This window comes from Drosophila albomicans, chromosome 2L (genome assembly GCF_009650485.2).
Source record: "Drosophila albomicans strain 15112-1751.03 chromosome 2L, ASM965048v2, whole genome shotgun sequence".
Classification (NCBI taxonomy): Eukaryota; Metazoa; Arthropoda; class Insecta; order Diptera; family Drosophilidae; genus Drosophila; species Drosophila albomicans.
Window position 1 is genome coordinate 4127565 of NC_047628.2, and position 24295 is coordinate 4151859.

Sequence of the window (24295 nt, forward strand, 5' to 3'; positions counted from 1 at the left end):
AATATTCGAAAATTTATTGAAAAGTCTATCTGGATCAGCCCCATTTCAAATTTTGTGTAACAAATGTTTCTTTGAGTTAAGATAATCTTTTAAAATTAATTTATTTTTAAACACGCCTATCATTAAATTATTATAGATAATGTTGTTTCAAATATACTTAATAAACGCAGTAACCGAATCCTAGCAGAAAGTGAAAACAAACATTTTTTCATAATTCGACACAAGCATCGGTGGTTCAGTGGTAGAATGCTCGCCTGCCACGCGGGCGGCCCGGGTTCGATTCCCGGCCGATGCAAATTAATTTTCTTGTCTTTTTTTTTTGTCGACAAATTTCAATAGTCAATTTAAAGAAATATATCACCAAGATCGTAGGAAATTATTTGTTGCATCTTTAACATAAAAGTTCAAATCTAAACACAACTTGGGTATAAGGTTGTTATTTATTGTATATCGCCAACTAGAAACAAAAGACAAACAAAAGTTGAGGAAACGCGAAAAATGTGGAGAAGAAAACATACCCAATGATGCGAAAAAATTCCCACAAACAATAATAAATGATAATTGATAATAACGTTTTGCTACCTTCCTTCCGTCTGCCAGGCGAAGAATAAAAAGTAGCGGCATCAGATGAAAACAGAGCATGCGAATAAAGCAAATAAAAGTAAGTAAGTATGTAAAGGAAATCAATAAAAATGATGGCGACAACATTTGGCCACAATTTCAATTTTGTGGCAGCCAAGCGCGGCAAAGGAGCATTCCAACAATTTCCGACCGCATGCCCACTTACTGTTTAAGGGGCGCTGAAGAGGCGACGGAGGAAGGGAGTCTGAAGTGAAAATTTTCATTTTGCAACTGTCGAAAATGTTTCTATACATTTTCTTAGACACCTTAGACAACGCCTTTTCACAATTTCTATGCGAGTGCACAGCGCGGCGACAAAGTTGGACGAAATGTCATCATTTCCGATGGGGAAACTGTGCGCGCTCAAGCGTCAACTACTACGAATGCTACGCTAGGTGATGAGGACATCACCGTCTAGGACCCGCAGCGAGCATCCGTCGACTGGTTATCAGCATAGCACACCGGGGGAGAAAAGGGTTAACTAAAAGAAACCATGCAAATCCCTTTTTATTTGCCCAAGAAACTTTGACGCATAAAGCAGAGAAAAAAATATATTTCGTCGAATCAAAAACGCAGGCCGCATCAAGGCAGCAAGGCAACCAGGAAGAGGGGCGATTCGAACCACGAACCTCTCACGGTTCCTTAACGAAGCGTGAAATTGTTAAATGAGTGCGAACGTCTACGAGGGGTTTGTCTTTCTTTCCATTTGTGCTAAATTATTGATTAAGAAACTTTTTCGACATGCACGTTTGGTCGACCTATTCTCTGGCCAGATATTCTTCAATTCAATTGAATCGAATTGAGTTGTGTGTTCTTCATCATGCCTCTCACTTTTATCGAATTGAATGCCAATTGAGTCACGAAATGTCCAGTGCTTTTTTGTTACAAACAAGAAATGTAAAGTAAATGTGAAAAGCTCATGGAATTCTAATCAAATAGAAACCCAAAAATTTACATTTACTGCATAGACTTTAAAAAGCAAAATATGACACTGTTCAGAGCATCTTTTTTTAAGTCAAAAACAGTCTCAGCAATTTTGCACATTTTCTTCAACATTTGCGGCTTTTACGTATACGCAATGTTGAACTCAATGGGAGCAGAAGCTACCATGACACTATATATTAGTTTTTTTGTGGGGGGGAGTACATCATTAGGTGCCAACATTTGCATGTTACGTCATCACAAGTAGAGCACACTGAAAACATTTTGACTTCTTTGAAAAGTTCAACCAATATTCGGCTTTACATACCACAATGCCAATACAAAAGTCTTTATTTGGAGGCTCAAAAATAGTTGCCAACACAACTGGTAAAGCAAAACTAACAGGCAATTTACAACTTCTTCTTACGAATGTGTGTGTGTGCGTGTGGGTGTGTATTTATGTTTGTTTGTGTGTACAAAGGAATTTGAAAACGAAAGACAAAACTTTCTTTTTAATACTTTGCAACAGAACTCTTGGTCAAACTATGAGAATTGTAGGCCTAAGTGAATGTTCTTCAACATCTTGAACATATGCAATTTTTAAACCCATGTGAAAGGCTTTGGTAACTTAATACAAAAATACTGAGAAGGAGGCTTATAAACAAAATGTAAACCCTAATCAATGGGACTATTGTTTGCTCACACATTTTTAAGAGGAATCCAAACAATGGCCAACAAAAACTATGCATATATTTTATTTTATATATTTTAAGGCAGTTCCATTCGTAGGCACATACAAACTCATGTATGGCTTTATTTACAGATATGACAGCCAATTTGTTATCGACAATTTTAAAGACTATGCTCTGGCTCAATATTGAGCAGATAACTTATGATTTCGAAACAAATTATAAAAATTTGGGCCAAATAATAAAAAAAAACCATAGTAGTACGCCATTTAAATTAGAGTTCAGCTTGAAATGTTCTTCGAAAGATATTTTAGGCAAAAATACTCTTATGGACATTATTATTATTAGTTTTTCTTACTTTATATAATCTAAAATGTAACATCATATTTTGAGAGAAAAAGAGGAAAACTGCGTAAAGAAATACACTAATTGAGGAATGAACACACGAATGCCTTTAATTAACTGATGTATTTTTTTGTGAATTTTTCATTAAGGTTTTCACGTATATACAAATTGTAAATTAATAAGTTTTACTTATTTGTATTCTAACAGTTCAGGAACAGATCTCATTTGAAGTCCAAATAAGCGGGAAAATCATGGAATTATTTGAAGAGCTCTCAGTTCCCCAAGCACTCAATTTGCTAGAAATCATTTGAATCATTCAAGCAAATGGTGTTATAAAGTGGATAGTTAGAGGATAGCTCCCCTATTGGCACTTACGCACAGACAAAGTGAGTGGAAACATCATGTGAAATCCTTTTGCTGCATTCAAATCACAACAACAAATCATCACGGACCACGCCCTTCATACGCCTTCAATTGCCGATGATGCGTTGGCCATTTTACAAGAATACTCGCATAGAAACTGCCGCCCTGGGTGCAATTTGAAATTTTGGACATTCAATAACGATTCACACAAAAGGGCACATCACACACACGAACACGAACACGAACACGAACATGCAATCACACACACAGAAAGAGATACACATGGACCGCACTCAGGGGTGCATACGGGTGTACGTGCGGTCCCCGCAAATAAGCTTTAAAATTTTACCATTAACAGGCGCCCAATGTTTACAAATGGCAACCGACAAGCAAAGCAATGCAAAGTTGTTTTGGCCTGTTTTGAAATGTGCGTTTAGCACGTATGGATTTGCTGTTGTCATTGTGTAAGAGCCTAAGCAAGCAAGGACAACTACAATCGATTGGTCTTTGGTGCTGGCACAGCACGGCACGCAATGGTCGGGAAGGCCTTACTCGATTTCGATCTAATCAGCTTCGTTCTAAAAGAAGCTGTTAACAATATTGTCAATTCTGTGTCCAGTTTGTGAAATCAAGGGATTCCAGCTAGTTTATTTTTATGTTGAGAAAAAGTTAAATTTGCATTTATTTTTTGTACGCTTTGTGCCAGGTTGTCCGATTGTACCGTTGTCCTGTTTGTTGTGTTGTCCTTTTTGTGGGTGTCCTTGTTGTTCATTTGTGGGCGAGCCTCAGCGGCACTTGCCTCATAAACACTTTGGTGCTGAACACTATGAATAATTAATGAGTTTTGTGTTGTCGTTCCCCACTCTCGTTGTAAGTTTTCCGCCCAAGTTGTTGTTGTTCACAACTTTTAAACAGTCGACCAAAAATTGTTGTTTGTTTGCTTTTGTGGTGCATGCTTTTAAGCACGGCTCGGACAATAGGCTCATGCTATATTTGTGAGGCATTTAAGGTGCTCAAAAAGCTCTTTTCTCGAAATTAGTTCAAATTTACAATTGTGTCGAACTAAAGAAGACCTCACAAGTCTATAGGCCATTTTACGAAATATTTTGTCATTAAACGACCTTTATAATAGTGTAAACAATTTATGAATTCTAGGAATTAAAACTCTTTCGACATTTTCATACAATCAAAAGCTATTGCTGGTGTACGATATTAGTAAGCAATTCATTTTTCTGTTTCTGATTCTATTATTATTTCAGAAGTTTTATTGCATTGAATTTGGAAATTCGATTTCGTTTAAAAAAAATTGTATATTTGAAGTCGACTAGCTGCCAACAATACAGGCAATTGAATCGAATATAATCGACCAACATGGAATCAACACACATTCAGAGAAGTAGCATTACCACAAGCTTGCCTCTCGTCGGAATCAAATTATGTTATTTTCATGAGACGCCCGAAAGTATGCAAATATTTGCTGTATACAAACATATGATTTGCCCGTTGAGAGTCAACGTTTGCAACCACCTCAACAAAAGCGACTACAAGTACAGCTGGCTGACTGGCAAGCTGGTTCCCTGGTAGGCAAAAAAAGGTCGTTAGATTGTTAACAAGTTCATAAAAAGACGCTGGGACACACACACACGCACACTTCCATGTATATGTTCAACCGCACTCACACATTTACTTTGGCAAAGGACAATTATACTAGCAGGAAAAGGAACTGTAGCTGGGGTGGCACTTGTCCCTGTCTAAATACTACACGACGCGACTGCTTGCGTATTTGCAAAGCACTTTTTCCATTTCACCACTACCTCAGTTGCTGTTGCTGCGACGTCGACGCGTCGACTGAGCCTGCAAGAAGAAATAAAATGCAAACAGCACAAAAGTATGCTACGAAAATAAAGCTAGACTGAAACCAGGGCTGGAGAATGTAGGCAGTTTGCAGAGCTCCGACTGCGACTGCGGCTTTTGTTTGCATTAGGCAATTGATGTTTATTATTGCAAGTGTATGTGTGCATATGGGAGTTAGGTGTGGCAAAGTTCCAGACAAGGCTCTATTCCACATATGCTAAACTAAATTCAAGCATAAAATGTGGCCAAGCAAAGCCGTTTTAATGCAACGCAAAATGCACAATTGTTGCTTGTTTTGCTAGACTTATTTAATGCATAGCTGAGCAACAACAATAACATACATACACAGCCGCTTATGCGGCGACAACAATTAAAAGCAATTTGTAACCGCAGTGAAAATCGCTTTAATTTTATTGCCACTGCTGCCTTTTTGTGCAAGTGTGAATATGCGTTGTATAAACAGAAATGTATTGGTGTGCGTACGTAGTTTGATTTAAATTTCCAACAATACAATGCATTTGATACAAGTTTCGTCAAATTAATTAAATTCCAACAGGTCAGACATTATTAATAACATTAATATAATTTTTTCAAATTTATGCATACTGATTATCTCTGCAAATTTGATTAATTTTATTTTAATCGATTCCTTTTTTGTAGCTACTTAATTAGCCCAATTTCATGATTAATTTACATAGTAAAAAGAATTTTCTAATTAAAAAGCCATTATTGGTATTAAGCAAAAGCAATCAAGTATGAAATTTAATCACCTTTTTTAATTGAAGTCATTTTTAATTAATGCTTTTTTTCTAAACCCTTTAACATTGTCTTGTACATTCTGTGCAGAAAACCTATTTAATATGACTAAAAATATTTAAATTCCAAACTCTTATTGGCTACTTTATTTTCTACGAATCTTAAATCAGTTATTAGTTAACTGTAATTCAGCAAAAAAATGGAACTCCCGTTAATTTTCTTTTTTTGTTAAACTACCATTCGGATCCTCGAAATTTCATTATTTTTTTACTGAAACTCACCGTCAATCATATTGGTCGTCGAATGGAGGTGGAGATGTTTCCTTGGCGTCTGCAATTAGAAAAGAAAAAGTTTTAATTAAATAGGGAAATATTTATGCAGCATTTATGTTAATAAAATGGAAAAGTATGTAAAAAAATGAAACAAAAGCAAAATAAGCGAAATTTGCCACCCGAAATTGCTGTAAAATATTAAACAATTAAGTGAACGCAATGTTGCCGCACAAGTGTTAATAATTGAAATACACGTAACGCAGCAGGAACAAACAAATAGGCAAACAAAAGTTTTCGCCTGCGGCCAATTAATAATAAATCGCGTGGTGAATCAAAAACTGGAAATCAAAGTCTGAGGCAAAGTCTGAGAGAAAGACTATGGCAGCTGCCAACTAATGACGCGCTCCATTTGGGCCAAGTCTTTTGGCCGTACCAGCTCCACGTGCAACAACAAATTAGCACCACAAATGGGGGCTCAAACTTTGGTCAGCCCAAAAGTCAAAAGGACGCAACAAAAACAAAAATGATAAAGGTGCAAAGGAAAATGCCAGAGGAAAGTTTACCAATGGATCGGGTCGGCCTTCAATGCTTCTGAGAATTTGTTACGGCGGGCTTAGCGCTTGATTGAGCGCATCCAAATTTGTAGTAGCACTTGCCAGTTAACGTGTTTATGTATGAGGGAGTATCTGCTACTTTTTGTTTGCGTTCGTGTGACGGACTGATTGATAAGGTTAAGGTAAAATTTGACCCAAACCCGTGGCAAGGTCAGAGGCAATTGGGCTGTGGCAAATTATAGATAGGCCTCGCTATTTACCCTTACTTTTTATGCGCGGCCTAATATTTAAATTAAATCAAGTTACCCCAATGTTTGGCCAATGAATTAAGGTCACTTGAGCCTTATTTGATTACCTAATTATTCTGTGAAAAAATGTGGGAGCAAATTAACTTAAGCTTACATCAATTCGTTTTCTTATTGAACCAACTTTAATCAACAAAGGAAAAGTTAAGCTAAAAACAGTTGTTTCGAAATGCAATTCGAATTTAAATTTTTTACACAAACCATAAAAAACCTCTTCAATCAAACCATTTCTAGCAACCTGAGTTAAATTTATTTTCTGTGCTCCTTGGGCAAACTTGAATCCATTTCAAAATCAATTTTCAACAGACCTCGGTGCTATACATTATGCCAGAAATCGAAACGCAAGACGAAAAGCTAATCAATCAAAATGTGCAGCCTCTTTTGTTAATAAGCCAAGTAGAGCCAGGCGCGCCAACATAATTTACGATCTGGAAAAATAAATATATAAATAAATAAGCATAAAACTGCGAAATAATATTAAAGAGCAGCTACAAAGAGGCAATGTCAAAAGGCAAGGATATGCTCGAGAAGGTCAGAAACAATCCTCGCGATTTTCTCATTTTGAGAAATCGAAACTCATTCCTGGCAAGCATCAAAAGTGAGAACTGACAAGACAGTCAGAGAAGCTTCGAAGTACAATATTTGTTGCATACCTCCAGGCGCTGTTGGATATTGTCTTGATTGATTTTCATATTGTTGAGAATTGCCTTTGATGATGGTAAAAGGAGCAGTTCGAATACTCAAAAATCATATCTGATTCTAGCCGCAAGTCCAATGAATATTGCTTAATCAACTGTGAATGTTTAGAGCAATCCATAGACGTTGTCTGCTTACTGTTTTCTGTTCTCCGCAACGTAATTAAATTTTCTAATTGAGTTGCCGCTAACATCATCAAATGTATAGCGAACTCACTATGGCTGATTTATAAGCGGCACAGTTTTTGAGGCTTTTAGGCCATGTGGCAAGTTGCTGCCAAAGCCAGCTAATAAATTATTTGTGCTAGATAAAAAACGAGAAACAAAAACAGAAATAAACAAAACTTGTGCCGCATAAAAAATGCTCGTAACGCGCCTAAAGGCATGCCATGCTTTATGTTGTTTATTTGCAAATTGTTTTTCCCTTTTTATCCTGGTGCTATGGTGTTATGATTTATATAGAAACCAGCCACGCCCTGTCCATAAATTATGCCTGTGCAGCAGAGGCCAACCACATAAATAAAAAGTATAAGATTGTGAAACAAACCTCACAATACATTTGTATAATTAGTAATGCCATCAACAGCAGGCAGAACACTCTGCACTTGAATCATGAATTGAAATTATTGCAAGCTTCAAACCTAAAGAACTTGCGTCTATTCGACAGATGTTCCTTAGAAAGAATTGTCAAATATATTATAGTATCAAGTTATGGTTTCTTTAAATTAAGACTCAACACTATGTTTTCTATCTTATTTTAAGCTTAGAAAAGAAGGTAGGCTTATGCACAAATTTTAAAATTTTAAAATAAATCAGAGCCAACTACAAGGATGAAGCTTTTCCAGTATCTCCCTTCAGCAAGTAGTTCTATGGCTGGCATGCATAATTAGAGCAACCTGTCTGCCGAAATGAATAAATTTGCGCACTGAATGCGATGCACATATGTGTACACTTGAACATGAATGCACGGCACACTGAATACATGCATGTGGATGTATTTGTATTTAAAATATGCAATTGTATACGTGCGAACATTTCCAGAGACAAATGTAAAGAAATACATTCTGAGGTTGCTATGCAAGTGCCGGCAGTAGGAAAAACTCACACAATATCTGAATATTAAGAAAACGCATTTGATTTAAAGTTGAACTTTCATTGCATAAATAGCAAAATGTACCACTGAGAAAAACCAACGAAGGTGTAAATTAATACGCTTATGATTATTAACATAGCTAACAATTTAAGTTAGATATGTAACAATGTTATATTTTCCAATATTTACTATTCAAATGTGGAAAATAATTATTTATATTTAAATTTGGTTTAAAAATGACCTTTCAGAGAAAGCAAAGAAGGTGTAAATTAATGCGCTTATAATTATTAACATTGCTAACAATGTATCAAATATTTTGAAAGCTTAAATATAAAATTATAATTTATTATTCAAACTAAATATAATTTGACACATGTCAAGCTTCTGTATATATTTTCAATACATTAACAGCTTTTTAAACAAATATATCCGGTAAACAGGGAGTTTGAGTTCTAGAACTAGACATTTATTTCTTTCAAGATTTAAGTATTGGAGGATGAAAACCAAATTTAAATTCATTTTATATATAACTACATTTCGCAGTCTTATAACTCCAAGCGAAAAAAAATATTGGTACGCCTTAAATACTAGAATAATATTTTTCTTATTCTTTTACAACCGCTCAAAAGTTATTTCAAGTAACTTCTTAAAAAACTAGAGTACAGTGAGCTCGACTGTGAGATAAACGTTACCGTTTAAAAAAAAACGCAAAACATTTCTGTGTTATGTATATTATTATTTGGTATATTGATATAGTACAACAATTAAAATACCCTAGAGTTTAAAATATACCAGATTGTCAGTTAAATCAACTAACCCCTAGTAAGTAGCGTTTTTTGCAATACAAAAGTATTTCTTAAATAACATCTACAATTTGAATTTGATAGTGTGCCAATATTGAAATATACCAATTTGGCATTTCTCATACAAAAGATTCTTGAACAACCGTGAGCTGGTCACACTAAAAGTGTTTCGCTCTCTACTCTTTATGTTCTCTTCCCTTTTGTATTTTTGACATAGAACGGACAAGTTGTACAAGTGAAGAAATATAACAAGAATTATTTATAAACATAAAACATAAAACATGAAACAACTACTCGCCTTATTATTTAATTCAATTGAACCTGGGAAGCCTTTTTACAACAGCCAATTTTAAGGAATCATTAATACTGTAGTTCTTTGTATGTACCAACAAAAGGTGGGCGTGGTAAAAATGCTAAACAAATTGGATCTGCGTGCAAGCTTAATAAGTGCTATCGAAGTAAATTGTTTCTCTACCTCTTATAGTCTGTGAGGTCAGAAGCTACAAAGATTTAATACCATTCTACCCTATGGGGAACGGGTAAAAAAATGTCACTTTGTGCGTTGACTGCTTTGTGGTGGTAGAGAAGCGCATTATGTCAATTATACATGCTGTATGCGGCACTAAAACTGTTGTACATATTAATGCTCAACACATAATTATGTACAATTACTTTTTCCAACATCGCATCTGTTATGACCACATTATGAAAAATCCGCTCCAAGAACACTAAACGGAAATTATAAACTGATCCTGACTAGCAGATAATTGTGTGTGACGTCATGTGATTGCTGATTTCATCAGCTTATTATATTCGCACATTTTCGTGGCTTTCAGTTTGCAATGGCAATTAGAAAACTTAATGCTAGCATCGCGGCAAAACTCCGCTCGACACAGCTCATCTATTTACCTTTATACAGATGCTTTCTTTATAGAGTAATTATTGATATTTATTGCTTGTACGAACAAACTTGCAATGGGCACTTAATTTGTTGAAGAAAATTTGTTGAATTTATGGCTACGACTAAAAGCCAATTGTAACCAAGAGTATCGTGTGCGACAAGATACAAGCTAGCTGACTAGAGCTAGAAACTGTGACAATATTATGGCTTACTCTACAGAAATTTTGAGATATTAGTGAATAAGTTGGTTCACTACACTTTACATACTTCCTTTTGGTTTTGTAAATAGACAAGCATTACTTCAGTAGTTCGAATTGAGCTTTATTACGTGATAAAGTGTTGCAAATTGTTTTTAATTATATTGAATTTTAATTATATTATATTCCTATATAATTTAATTGAATATCAACAATAGCTTTGTTACATATGCGTATCTGTTCATATAAAGTATTCACATTATTTGAGTATGCACAATAATAAACAGACGCTGGCAATTTTTGAATCAATGTTTATTAAATTCTGTCCAAATTGTCTGTCGACGGATCTCTGTCTGACTCTGCTACACTGCGTTCTCACTGTTGTTGACATTAATTGCCAATTAATTTTGCTACAACATGAACAGCGTTCAATAAATGAATAATAATGTATATACATAGATTCAGTAAATACTCTGCTCAATGGAACAAACAGGAAGAGTATTGCCAAGAGCAGCCGATTCCGTTGATTAAATACTATCAAAAGATAGTCTTATGACTATGTAGCTGGGTTCAAAGGGTATCACTATCACAAAATTAAAAAATTCGTTTAGCTTGGTGTGTTGCAAATCTTATTGGGAACTATAGAAGGATAACCCTCCTTCTTGTTTTAATGGCAAATTCAAAAGTTCAAATAATTCTCTAAAGCCAAACGTGCGTAAAAAATGCCAAACATTCGTAGTCAACACATTAAGTTGAGAATCAAAGAGAATGAGGATGACGAAGAAGAGAGAGAACGAGGAATTTTTTGAGTAAATAAATGCACATTCAACAATGCGAGAAAAAGGCGAAATCACTCATACGCACTATCTAACAGCACCGAGATAGGCAGCTTGGCAGATATGAAGTTAGCGAGAGATGGTATGGGGGCAGATGGCTGAAAGGAGATGTGTAGGTAACTCCTTCTAAGTGGCAAGGGACATTCGAACACACAAGTTTATTTACGCTTCACTGCAGTTGTTTGCCATCTGCTTTGTAGGGGTTTTTTTGGGAGATGTTAAGCGTTGCTTCATTGTCAGGCATTTAGAGTCGACCCTCTTCTATCGAGTTGCCTAATATGGTACTCTATATCATAGCAGTACGAACAAAACCCCAGCACTAATATGTTTGATCAAAGCATGCGTAAAAGTCATAAAAAGAGAAAGTCAATGAAGAATATGTATGTGTATATAAACTTCTATACTTTCAGAGAAAACAAACAATCCAAAAAACAAAAAAATTAAAAAACAAATGTTACTTTTTTGGAGCAAAAGTCAATTTATGGTTTGCTACCCGCATAATTTTATTTTGTTTTGTTCAACTTTATTTCCTTATTGCTGCAGCCAGAATCCTATAAAAAATTGGCCAAACATTTTATTATTATGCTTCAGTTTGTAAATTTTTTGTAGCTTTAGGTAAAGAGCGTAATTAAAATAATTTGATGGCATCAATTTCACGTTATGACCCATAGACTTTTAAAAATCAATTTAAATGTTTTGATTACACTTGAAATGAAACCATGAAGCATAATTAAATTGTTGCAAATTTACAAGTCTATAAACTCTATCGTGTTTGCAAATATCGTTAATATTTTTAACTGAAATTGCCGTCGAGATTAATGATAAACAAAGTGACAATAAAGCGCTTAAGCTCGACATGCGAAAAGTGCATCACATGCGGCGTATGCGCAATAAATTTTTAAAGCGTGTCTCATTTAAATGCGCCATTCATAAATTCGCCATTAATTCAATTTTAACACACAGACACATTCCCAGTCTCAGGCCCTGGCGTTGCCCAAATGTCCTGCAGCCTGCAGCCTGCCTTCGCGTCGCATGCATTGCGTGCAATTAACAATTTGCACGTTGTTTTCCATTCATTAAGTATCTTTGGCTCAGGATACTCTCTGTTGCTTGAACTTTCGGTGTTTCGGTCTGGAATTCCTCTTTATTCGCTTGCCATTAATGCAACGATAAATTTATTTCATCCACAGAAAACGAAAAAAAATAGGCTATACAACTCTTTTCCCCAGCAATGTCTGTAATGGTTTTAGTTTTACCATTCGCCTTTTTTATGTCTTATCTATAAAGCTATTAGTTTTGATAAATGGCACTGCTGATGCCTCTGGTTTTTGGTCACTGTCAGCGCTTCTTCACCTGTTCTAGTTACACATACCGGCCATTAATACCCAATACCGCCTAAAAAAAAGCCAAGCTAAAGGCGAAGTACATTTAAGAAGTACAACAATAAATAGAAATGTATTAAATTTAACCGAATCTTCACATATAGATGTAACATAGCAATTGTTACCGACAGAATTTAACAGAATGCTGTCAAGTTTAGTTTACATCGAATTAAGTTGTTTCATTATTTGTATTTGTGAATGTTTTAATAAGTTTAGCAAAATACGTTTAGTGTATTAAATTCTGAATTGTATTTACAAAAACGTAGACTTTTGAATGTTATTGCATATTTTTTGTTGATTAAAAACTTCGCAATATATATATTACCTCCTTCTGCCTGTTACTCTAAGTTTAAAATTACATTTGCTATTCATTTTTTATTCAATTCAGCTTGATCTGTCTGTCTTACACATAGTCTCTAAAATTCAGTTGTTCATACGGACTCATAGACAGACAGAAAGAAGGACATTACAAACATTTGCTAGAGGCAATGAATTATGAAAATATTATAAAGAGCAGTAGCATATTCGATATACGTTAACACGTATATGTATATGTATATGTATATGTATATATCAGTTTGGGCTTGATGACAATTCCATTTGCTGTCTGCCGACAACAAAAATCCCAAACCAAAAAAAAACTAGACACGCATATTTCGTTGTTGACATTGGCTTTTGAAAGAGAGCTAATCTGCATTTGTAAAATCAAATGCGAGTGCAAGCGAATACGCATTAGGCGATTGCCAAGCAAGCATTCACTGATCGCGTCAATCATACAGACAATACATACTACAGTAGATGACCATCTACGTTTCTAAAAGCAAACAGTAAATCTCAGTAAGTCTCTGTTGGTGAGTTCAAGGGAGTACGATTGAATTCTCTGTATTCACATATTTTATACTTTCTTATTTATCATTATGGAGCCGTGTCAAATCTTCCTGTAGGATGAGTAAGTCGAAGATTGGTCTTAGAAAGAGTTCAATTATCCGCTGACGTCAAATGTATGATACGGTTAAAGCAATATCACAACATTTTAAAGATAAGAGGTCAAGAAATGGGTTCTTACGATCCATAGAATTATTTTAAATTTTATCCAAATTTTGATACACGGAACCTTTACACAAGCTGAATAAACACTGAAAACTCCATAACACCATGGATTCATTTCAATTAATAATAGTTAAAACCAATAATCTAAAAGATAAATTTGCTTTGTTTCTATTTAATTTAAGTAGCCCAATTTTCGCTACTCTTATACGATCATCTAGTATTTAGAATGCATATTTGAAACCTACTGAACAAATAAACATAGTCTACTCGTCTTAGTATAAAAGACAGTTAATTGCCAAAGAACGGTAGCATTATCAAATTGGTTTCTTGAACATGAGAACTACTACAATTTTATTGGGGTGTGCCTTAGTGGCCATTTGTCTTTCCTACTTACCAACAATAGAATGTCAAAGTTCAACAACAACAACAACAACAACAACTGCGGCTACCGATACTACAACGACTACAACGGCCGCTAGTGATACCACTACAACCACTGCCTCCTCATCTGACACTACGTCAACAACATCATCATCATCGAGCGGCGGATCTAAGAAGAAGACCAGAAGGAAGCACAAATGGAAGGTCGTGAGAAAGCCTGGCAAGAAAGTTATCAAGAGACACCGCAAAGGAGGCAAGAAAGTCAAGAAATTCTTTCTCTAAATGAAGATTTGGCGACTGATATTGAATGAAGCCTCATATCATACTAGTATTGGACAAATAGAAGGAATATGAAATTGTATTACACATCGAATTAAGAGTTTGTTACAAAGTGCACTTTATTAAATACTTTTAAAAAATGAATTTGGTCTTTTTGACAAATTATTCTAGAATGAAAGAGAGAGATTAAGTACCATTTAGAAATGAATTGCATTAAGCGGGATATATTAGTGCTTTCTGAGCGAAATTTTAAGATGATGAGTTGCATTGATTGCTAATCTGGTTTAATAATCTGGTATATTTTGTACATTATGGTATAATTTAAAAGTGATAGTATATCGATATATCAATACAAAATTCGGTATATATTTTTTTCGAAATATGTTATATTTAATATATAGTAAGAACAAGTAAGAAAGCTACAGTCGAGTGTACTCGACTGTGAGATACCCGCTCACCCGATCTCAAAATATACCGAATATATTGCAAAAATATTAAAAATATACCAAATGGTATATTTGGTATATGGATATTGTACCGCATTCAACATATACCATAGATGGCATAATATACCAGATTGTCAGCCAAAACAACTAAGACCCTTAGTAAGTAGGCGTTTTCACCCATTCAAAAGTATTTCTTTAATAACTTCGACAATGTTTATCTGATCGCAACCAATTTTTAGGAATCATAACTACTATAGTAATTATTGTATACACAAAAATTCGCACGTCTAGCTTTAATATTACGTTTGTTATTCGATTTTATTTGATTTGCGGGGGCTGAAGTGGGCGTGGCAAAAATCTGAAATAAACTTGATCTGCGTGCCAACATAAGAAATACTGTCGAAAACAAATTTTAGCTCTATCTCGCATAGTCTCTGAGATCTAGGTGTTTATACGAACAGACGAACATGGGTAGATCGTCTCGGCTGTTGACGCTGATCAAGAATATACATATATTCTTTATAGGGTCGGAGATGCCTCCTTCCACCTGTTACATACATTTCCTGCCGGACAAAGTTATAATACCTTTCTATCCTATGGATAGCGGGTATAATAACTGATTTGCTTTTATTTAAAATGTACTGTAGCGTTCTAAGTAATTCTTATCTGTTAATTTTGTCTACACTCTTGATCGACTTGGCTGTTAACGCTGATCAAGAATTTTTATAACTTATGGGGTGGGTTGGAAATGCTTCCTTTTACCTGTAACATACATTTCCTATTGAATCAAAGCTACAATACCCTTTAAAGGAACCGACGAAAAAATTTCGATCTAGTTGTAAGCAGCATTCCACATACTGGCAGAAAGGAAAGCAAGTTTGTGCGCTTGGTAAAGTATCAGAAAGTTTTTCTGACACTAAGACTGTTTACGCTAATATGATGACGAAGATGACGGAGTACATTATGGAGCCATGTCAGATCTTCCTATAGGCTGAGTAAGTCGAAGATTGGTCTAAGAATGAGTTCAGTTATCCGCAGACGTCAAATGTTTGATACGGTTCACAACATTCTAAACATAAGAGGTCAAGCAATGGGGTCTTACGATCTATAGAATTATTTTAAATTTTATCCAAATTTTGATGCACGGAACCTTTACACAAGCTGAATAAACACTCAAAACTCCATAAAACCATGCATTCATTTTAACTAATAATAGTTAAAACCAATAATCTACAAGAAAAATTTGCTTTGTTTCTATTTAATTTAAGTAGCCCAATTTTCGCTACTCTTATACGATCATCTAGTATTTAGAATGCATATTTGAAACCTACTGAACAAATAAACATAGTCTACTCGTCTTAGTATAAAATACAGTTAATTGCCAAAGAACGGTAGCATTATCAAATTGGTTTCTTGAACATGAGAACTACTACAATTTTATTGGGGTGTGCCTTAGTGGCCATTTGTCTTTCCTACTTACCAACAATAGTATGTCAAAGTTCAACAACAACAACAACAACAACAACTGCGGCTACCGATACTACAACGACTACAACGGCCGCTAGTGATACCACTACAACCACTGCCTCCTCATCTGACACTACGTCAACAACATCATCATCATCGAGCGGCGGATCTAAGAAGAAGACCAGAAGGAAGCACAAATGGAAGGTCGTGAGAAAGCCTGGCAAGAAAGTTATCAAGAGACACCGCAAAGGAGGCAAGAAAGTCAAGAAATTCTTTCTCTAAATGAAGATTTGGCGACTGATATTGAATGAAGCCTCATATCATACTAGTATTGGACAAATAGAAGGAATATGAAATTGTATTACACATCGATTTAAGAGTTTGTTACAAAGTGCACTTTATTAAATAGTTTTAAAAAATGAATTTGGTCTTTTTGTCAAATTATTCTAGAATGAAAGAGAGAGATTAAGTACCATTTAGAAATGAATTGCATTAAGCGGGATATATTAGTGCTTTCTGAGCGAAATTTTAAGGTGATGAGTTGCATTGATTGCTAATCTGGTTTAATAATCTGGTATATTTTGTACATTATGGTATAATTTAAAAGTGATAGTATGTCGATATATCAATACAACCTTCGGTATATATTTTTTTCGAAATATGTTATATTTAATATATAGTAAGAACAAGTAAGAAAGCTACAGTCGAGTGTACTCGACTGTGAGATACCCGCTCACCCGATCTCAAAATATACCGAATATATTGCAAAAATATTAAAAATATACCAAATGGTATATTTGGTATATTAATATTGTACCGCATTCAAAATATACCATAGATGGCACAATATACCAGATTGTCAGCCAAAACAACTAAGCCCCTTAGTAAGTAGGCGTTTTTGCCCATTCAAAAGTATTTCTTTAATAACTTCGACAATGTTTATCTGATCGCAACCAATTTTTAGGAATCATAACTACTATAGTAATTATTGTATATACAAAAATTCGCACGTCTAGCTTTAATATTACGTTTGTTATTCGATTTTATTTGATTTGCGGGGGCTGAAGTGGGCGTGGCAAAAATCTGAAATAAACTTGATCTGCGTGCCAACATAACAAATGCTGTCGAAAACAAATTTTAGCTCTATTTCGTATAGTCTCTGAGATCTAGGTGTTTATACGAACAGACGAACATGGCTAGATCGTCTCGGCTGTTGGCGCTGATCAAGAATATACATATATTCTTTATAGGGTCGGAGATGCCTCCTTCCACCTGTTACATACATTTCCTGCCGGACAAAGTTATAATACCCTTCTACCCTATGGGTAGCGGGTATAATAACTGATTTGCTTTTATTCAAAATGTACTGTAGCTTTCTAAGTAATTCTTATCTGTTAATTTTGTCTACACTCTTGATCGACTTGGCTGTTAACGCTGATCAAGAATTTTTATAACTTATGGGGTGGGTTGGAAATGCTTCCTTTTACCTGTAACATACATTTCCTATTGAATCAAAGCTACAATACCCTTTAAAGGAACCGACGAAAAAATTTCGATCTAGTTGTAAGCAGCATTCCACATACTGGCAGAAAGGAAAGCAAGGTAGTGCGCTTGGTAAAGTATCAGACAGTTTTTCTGACACTAAGACTGTTTACGCTAATATGATGACGAAGATGACGAAGTACATTATGGAGCCATGTCAGATCTTCCTATAGGCTGAGTAAGTCGAAGATTGGTCTAAGAATGAGTTCAGTTATCCGCAGACGTCAAATGTTTGATACGGCTCACAACATTCTAAACATAAGAGGTCAAGCAATGGGGTCTTACGATCTATAGAATTATTTTAAACTTTATCAAAATTTTGATGCACGGAACCTTTACACAAGCTGAATAAACACTCAAAACTCCATAAAACCATGGATTCATTTTAACTAATAATAGTTAAAACCAATAATCTAAAAGAAAAATTAGCTTTGTTTCTATTTAATTTAAGTAGCCCAATTTTCGCTACTCTTATACGATCATCTAGTATTTAGAATGCATATTTGAAACCTACTGAACAAATAAACATAGTCTACTCGTCTTAGTATAAAAGACAGTTAATTGCCAAAGAACGGTAGCATTATCAAATTGGTTTCTTGAACATGAGAACTACTACAATTTTATTGGGGTGTGCCTTAGTGGCCATTTGTCTTTCCTACTTACCAACAATAGAATGTCAAAGTTCAACAACAACAACAACAACAACAACTGCGGCTACCGATACTACAACGACTACAACGGCCGCTAGTGATACCACTACAACCACTGCCTCCTCATCTGACACTACGTCAACAACATCATCATCATCGAGCGGCGGATCTAAGAAGAAGACCAGAAGGAAGCACAAATGGAAGGTCGTGAGAAAGCCTGGCAAGAAAGTTATCAAGAGACACCGCAAAGGAGGCAAGAAAGTCAAGAAATTCTTTCTCTAAATGAAGATTTGGCGACTGATATTGAATGAAGCCTCATATCATACTAGTATTGGACAAATAGAAGGAATATGAAATTGTATTACACATCGATTTAAGAGTTTGTTACAAAGTGCACTTTATTAAATAGTTTTAAAAAATGAATTTGGTCTTTTTGTCAAATTATTCTAGAATGAAAGAGAGAGATTAAGTACCATTTAGAAATGAATTGCATTAAGCGGGATATATTAGTGCTTTCTGAGCGAAATTTTAAGGTGATGAGTTGCATTGATTGCTAATCTGGTTTAATAATCTGGTATATTTTGTACATTATGGTATAATTTAAAAGTGATAGTATGTCGATATATCAATACAACCTTCGGTATATATTTTTTTCGAAATATGTTATATTTAATATATAGTAAGAACAAGTAAGAAAGCTACAGTCGAGTGTACTCGACTGTGAGATACCCGCTCACCCGATCTCAAAATATACCGAATATATTGCAAAAATATTAAAAATATACCAAATGGTATATTTGGTATATTAATATTGTACCGCATTCAAAATATACCATAGAGGGCATAATATACCAGATTGTCAGCCAAAACAACTAAGCCCCTTAGTAACATAAGTAGGCGTTTTTACCCATTCAAAAGTATTTCTTTAATAACTTCGACAATGTTTATCTGATCGCAACCAATTTTTAGGAATCATAACTACTATAGTAATTATTGCATATACAAAAATTCGCACGTCTAGCTTTAATATTACGTTTGTTATTCGATTTTATTTGATTTGCGGGGGCTGAAGTGGGCGTGGCAAAAATCTGAAACAAACTTGATCTGCGAGCCTATAGGCTGAGTAAGTAGAAGATTGGTTTTAGAATGAGTTCAGTTATTCGCAGATTAATGTTTGATACGGTTCACAACATTCTAAACATAAGAGGTTAAGCAATGCTTTCTGATCTATAGAAATTTTAAATTTTATCCAAATTTTGATGCACGGAACCTTTACACAATCTGAATTTACATAAACTCCATAAAACCATGGATTCATTTTAACTAATAATAGTTAAAACCTATAATCTAAAAGAAAAATTAGCTATGTTTCTATTTAATTTCAGTAGCCCAATTTTCGCTACTCTTATACGATATCTAGTATTTAGAATGCATATTTGTACTGAACAAATAAACATTCTACTCGTCTTAGTATAGAAGACAGTTAATTGCCAAAGAACGGTAGCATTATCAAAGTGGTTCTTGAACATGAGAACTACTACAATTTTATTGGGGTGTGCCTTAGTGGCCATTTCTCTTTCCTACTTACCAACAATAGAATGTCATAGTTAAGCACAACAACAACAACAACTGCGGCTAATACTACAACGACTGCGCTAGTGATACCACTACAACCACTGCCTCCTCATCTGACACTACGTCAACAACATCATCATCATCGAGCGGCGGATCTAAGAAGAAGACCAGAAGGAAGCCAAATGGAAGGTCGTGAGAAAGCCTGGCAAGAAAGTTATCAAGAGACACCGCAAAGGAGGCAAGAAAGTCAAGCGTCTAAATGAAGATTTGGCCACTGATATTGAATGAAGCCTCATATCATACTAGTATTGGACAAATAGAAGGAATTTGAAATTGTATTACACATCGATTTAAGAGTTTGTTACAAAGTGCACTTTATTAAATAGTTTTAAAAAATGAATTTGGTCTTTTTGTCAAATTATTCTAGAATGAAAGAGAGAGATTAAGTACCATTTAGAAATGAATTGCATTAAGCGGGGTATATTAGTGCTTTCTGAGCGAAATTTTGATGAGTTGCATTTTGCTAATCTGGTTTAATAATCTGGTATATTTTGTACATTATGGTATAATTTAAAAGTGATAGTATGTCGATATATCAATACAACCTTCGGTATATATTTTTTTCGAAATATGTTATATTTAATATATAGTAAGAACAAGTAAGAAAGCTACAGTCGAGTGTACTCGACTGTGAGATACCCGCTCACCCGATCTCAAACAACTGCGAATATACCGAATATATTGCAAAAATATTAAAAATATACCAAATGGTATATTTGGTATATCAATATTGTACCGCATTCAAAATATACCATAGAAGGCACAATATACCAGATTGTCAGCCAAAACAACTAAGACCCTTAGTAAGTAGGCGTTTTTGCCCATTCAAAAGTATTTCTTTAATAACTTCGACAATGTTTATCTGATCGCAACCAATTTTTAGGAATCATAACTACTATAGTAATTATTGTATATACAAAAATTCGCACGTCTAGCTTTAATATTACGTTTGTTATTCGATTTTATTTGATTTGCGGGGGCTGAAGTGGGCGTGGCAAAAATCTGAAACAAACTTGATCTGCGTGCCAACATAACAAATGCTGTCGAAATTAAATTTTAGCTCTAATTCGCATAGTCTAGCTGATATCTAGGTGATTTTATGAGCGAACAGGCTGAAGTGGGCTGTGGATTTCTAATCTGATTTAATAATCTGGTCTGCGGCTGTTAACAAATGCTAATCGAAAACAAATTTTACCCTTCTACCCTGAGGTATAGGGTACGCGGGTATAATAACTGATTTGCTGTTTATTCAAAATGTACTGTAGTCTTTCTAAGTGTGAGATTCTTATCTCAAAATATAATTTTGTCTACAAACTCTTGATCTACCAAATGGCTGTTAACGCTGATTCAAAATATAATTTTTATAACTTATGGGGTGGGTTGGAAATGACTTCCTTTTACCTGTAACATTTATTTCCTATTTTCTTCAAAACTACAATACTGTTTAAAGGAACCGACGAAAAAATTTCGATCTAGTTGTAAGCAGCATTCCACATACTGGCAGAAAGGAAAGCAAGGTAGTGCGCTTGGTAAAGTATCAGAAAGTTTTTCTGACACTAAGACTGTTTACGCTAATATGATGACGAAGATGACGAAGTACATTATGGAGCCATGTCAGATCTTCCTATAGGCTGAGTAAGTAGAAGATTGGTCTAAGAATGAGTTCAGTTATCCGCAGACGTCAAATGTTTGATACGGTTCACAACATTCTAAACATAAGAGGTCAAGCAATGGGGTCTTACGATCTATAGAATTATTTTAAATTTTATCCAAAATTTTGATGCACGGAACCTTTACACAAGCTGAATAAACACTCAAAACTCCATAAAACCATGGATTCATTTTAACTAATAATAGTTAAAACCAATAATCTAAAAGAAAAATTTGCTTTGTTTCTATTTAATTTAAGTAGCCCAATTTTCGCTACTCTTATACGATCATCTAGTATTTAGAATGCATATTTGAAACCTACTGAACAAATAAACATAGTCTACTCGTCTTAGTATAAAAGACAGTTAATTGCCAAAGAACGGTAGCATTATCAAATTGGTTTCTTGAACATGAGAACTACTACAATTTTATTGGGGTGTGCCTTAGTGGCCATTTGTCTTTCCTACTTACCAACAATAGAATGTCAAAGTTCAACAACAACAACAACAACAACAACAACAACTGCGGCTACCGATACTACAACGACTACAACGGCCGCTAGTGATACCACTACAACCACTGCCTCCTCATCTGACACTACGTCAACAACATCATCATCATCGAGCGGCGGATCTAAGAAGAAGACCAGAAGGAAGCACAAATGGAAGGTCGTGAGAAAGCCTGGCAAGAAAGTTATCAAGAGACACCGCAAAGGAGGCAAGAAAGTCAAGAAATTCTTTCTCTAAATGAAGATTTGGCGACTGATATTGAATGAAGCCTTTCTGAGCGTAATTTTAAGACGATTTGAACTATTTTAGGGGCACACACTTATAACTAAAGTCTTTATGAAGTATGACGAATAAAAATTGAAAAAGTTAGTTAATAAACAATTGCATATTTGGCAAAAAACAACTGCTGCAAGTGGGTCTGAGTTGCATTGATTCCTAATCTGGTTTAATAATCTGGTATATTTTGTACTTTATGGTATAATTTAAAAGTGATAGTATTTCGATATACCAAATGCAACCTTCGGTATATATCAGTATTTTTTCGAAATATGTTATATTTCATATATAGTAAGAAAAACAAGTAAGAAAACTACAGTCGAGTGTACTCGACTGTGAGATACCCGCTACCCATTTTAAATAAAAGCAATATATTTTGCTGTATTATTCTCAAAATATACCAAATATACTACAAAACAAGTAAGAAAGTTACAGTCGAGTGTGCTCGACTGTGAGATACCCGCTACCCATTTTTAATAAGGGCAAAATATTGTGGTATTATTTTCAAAATATACCGAAAATACTAAAAAAATACTAAAAAAATATACCAAATGGTATGTTTGGTATACCGATACAGCACACCATTCAATATATACCATAGACGGCACAATGTACCAGATTGTCGGGCAAAGCAACTAAGAGCCCTAGTAAGTGGGCGTTTTCGCCCATCCAAAAGTATTTCTTTAATAACTTCCACAATTTTTATCTGATCGCAACCAAATAATTTTTTCTGATCAGGAATCATAACTACTATAGTAATTATAGTATATACGATTTTTTTGATTTGCGGGGGCGGAAGTGGGCGTGGCAAAAATTTGAAACAAACTTGATCTGCGTGCAAACATAACAAATGCTGTCGAAAAAAAATTATAGCTCTATCTCTTATAGTCTCTGAGATCTAGGTGTTCATACGGACAGACGGACAGACGGACATGGCTATATCGTCTCGGCTGTTGACGCTGATCAAGAATATATATGCTTTATAGGGTCGGAGATGCCTCCTTCTACTTGTTACACACATTTCCTGCCGGCACAAAGTTATAATACCCTTCTACCCTATGGGTAGCGGGTATATATACAAAAAATATTGGTGTAGTACCGCATTCAAAATATACCTTAGACCGCACAATATACCAGATTGTCAGCCAAAGCAAGTAAGACCCCTAGTAAGTAGGCGTTTTTGCACATACAAAAGTATTTCTTTAATAACTTCCAAAATTTTTATCTGATCACATCAAATTTTCAGGGACAAAGTTATAATACCCTTCAAAAACAAAATGAATCGGTTTAGATTTTTAGAGCACACTCGACTGTAGCTTTCTTACTTGTTCTAAATAATTTGTAGCACTTTCGACTGTTTTCAGAAAAAACTAATGGTCTTAAAGCAAATAATTTTTTTAAAATGGTAGATCAGCCCAATGTTACTTTCACTCTAGAATTATTTTTTACAATAAGACCAAGTTCATTTGTAAAACTATTTAATAAAGTGCACATTGTAACAAGTTCTTATATCTATGTGTGATACAATTTCGGTTCCAACCTATTTATCCATTTAAGTGTGGGCCAATTTTTGATTTAGAAAATGAATTCCTCAATTTTTCGGCCTCCTTTGCGGTGCCTCTTGATAACCTTCTTGGCAGGCTTTCTCACGGCCTTCCACTTGTGCTTCCTTCTGGTCTTCTTAGATCCGCTGCTGGATGATGTCGATGTGGTGTCAGATGAGGAGGCAGTGGTTGTAGCGGTATCACTAGCGGCCGTTGTAGTCGTTGCCGTATCGGTAGCCGCAGTTGTTGTTGTTGTTGTTGATGTTGATGAACTTTGAC

At 34.9% G+C, this 24295-nt stretch overlaps 2 protein-coding genes and 1 non-coding gene across 4 annotated transcripts in view; 1 reads left to right on the forward strand and 2 right to left on the reverse strand.

Annotated features, from left to right (window-relative positions):
* Nucleotides 1-24295, reverse strand: part of LOC117564697 (uncharacterized) — a 177700-nt gene that overhangs the window by 119268 nt on the left and 34137 nt on the right. For both annotated transcript variants that reach the window (XM_052002190.1, XM_034243572.2), the window contains exon 2: nt 5831-5879. The gene's annotated coding sequence lies outside the window, so the exon portion shown is untranslated. The remainder of the gene's footprint in view (nt 1-5830; nt 5880-24295) is intronic.
* Nucleotides 225-295, forward strand: Trnag-gcc (transfer RNA glycine (anticodon GCC)). Its single transcript has one exon. It is a non-coding gene; the product is annotated as a tRNA-Gly (tRNA).
* LOC117564704 (uncharacterized) overlaps nt 6932-24295 on the reverse strand; it is a 45153-nt gene continuing 27789 nt past the window's right edge. The window contains exon 3 of the mRNA XM_052002204.1: nt 6932-7108. Within this exon, the coding sequence (XP_051858164.1) occupies nt 7065-7108 (44 nt within the window). The 3' untranslated portion in view covers nt 6932-7064. The remainder of the gene's footprint in view (nt 7109-24295) is intronic.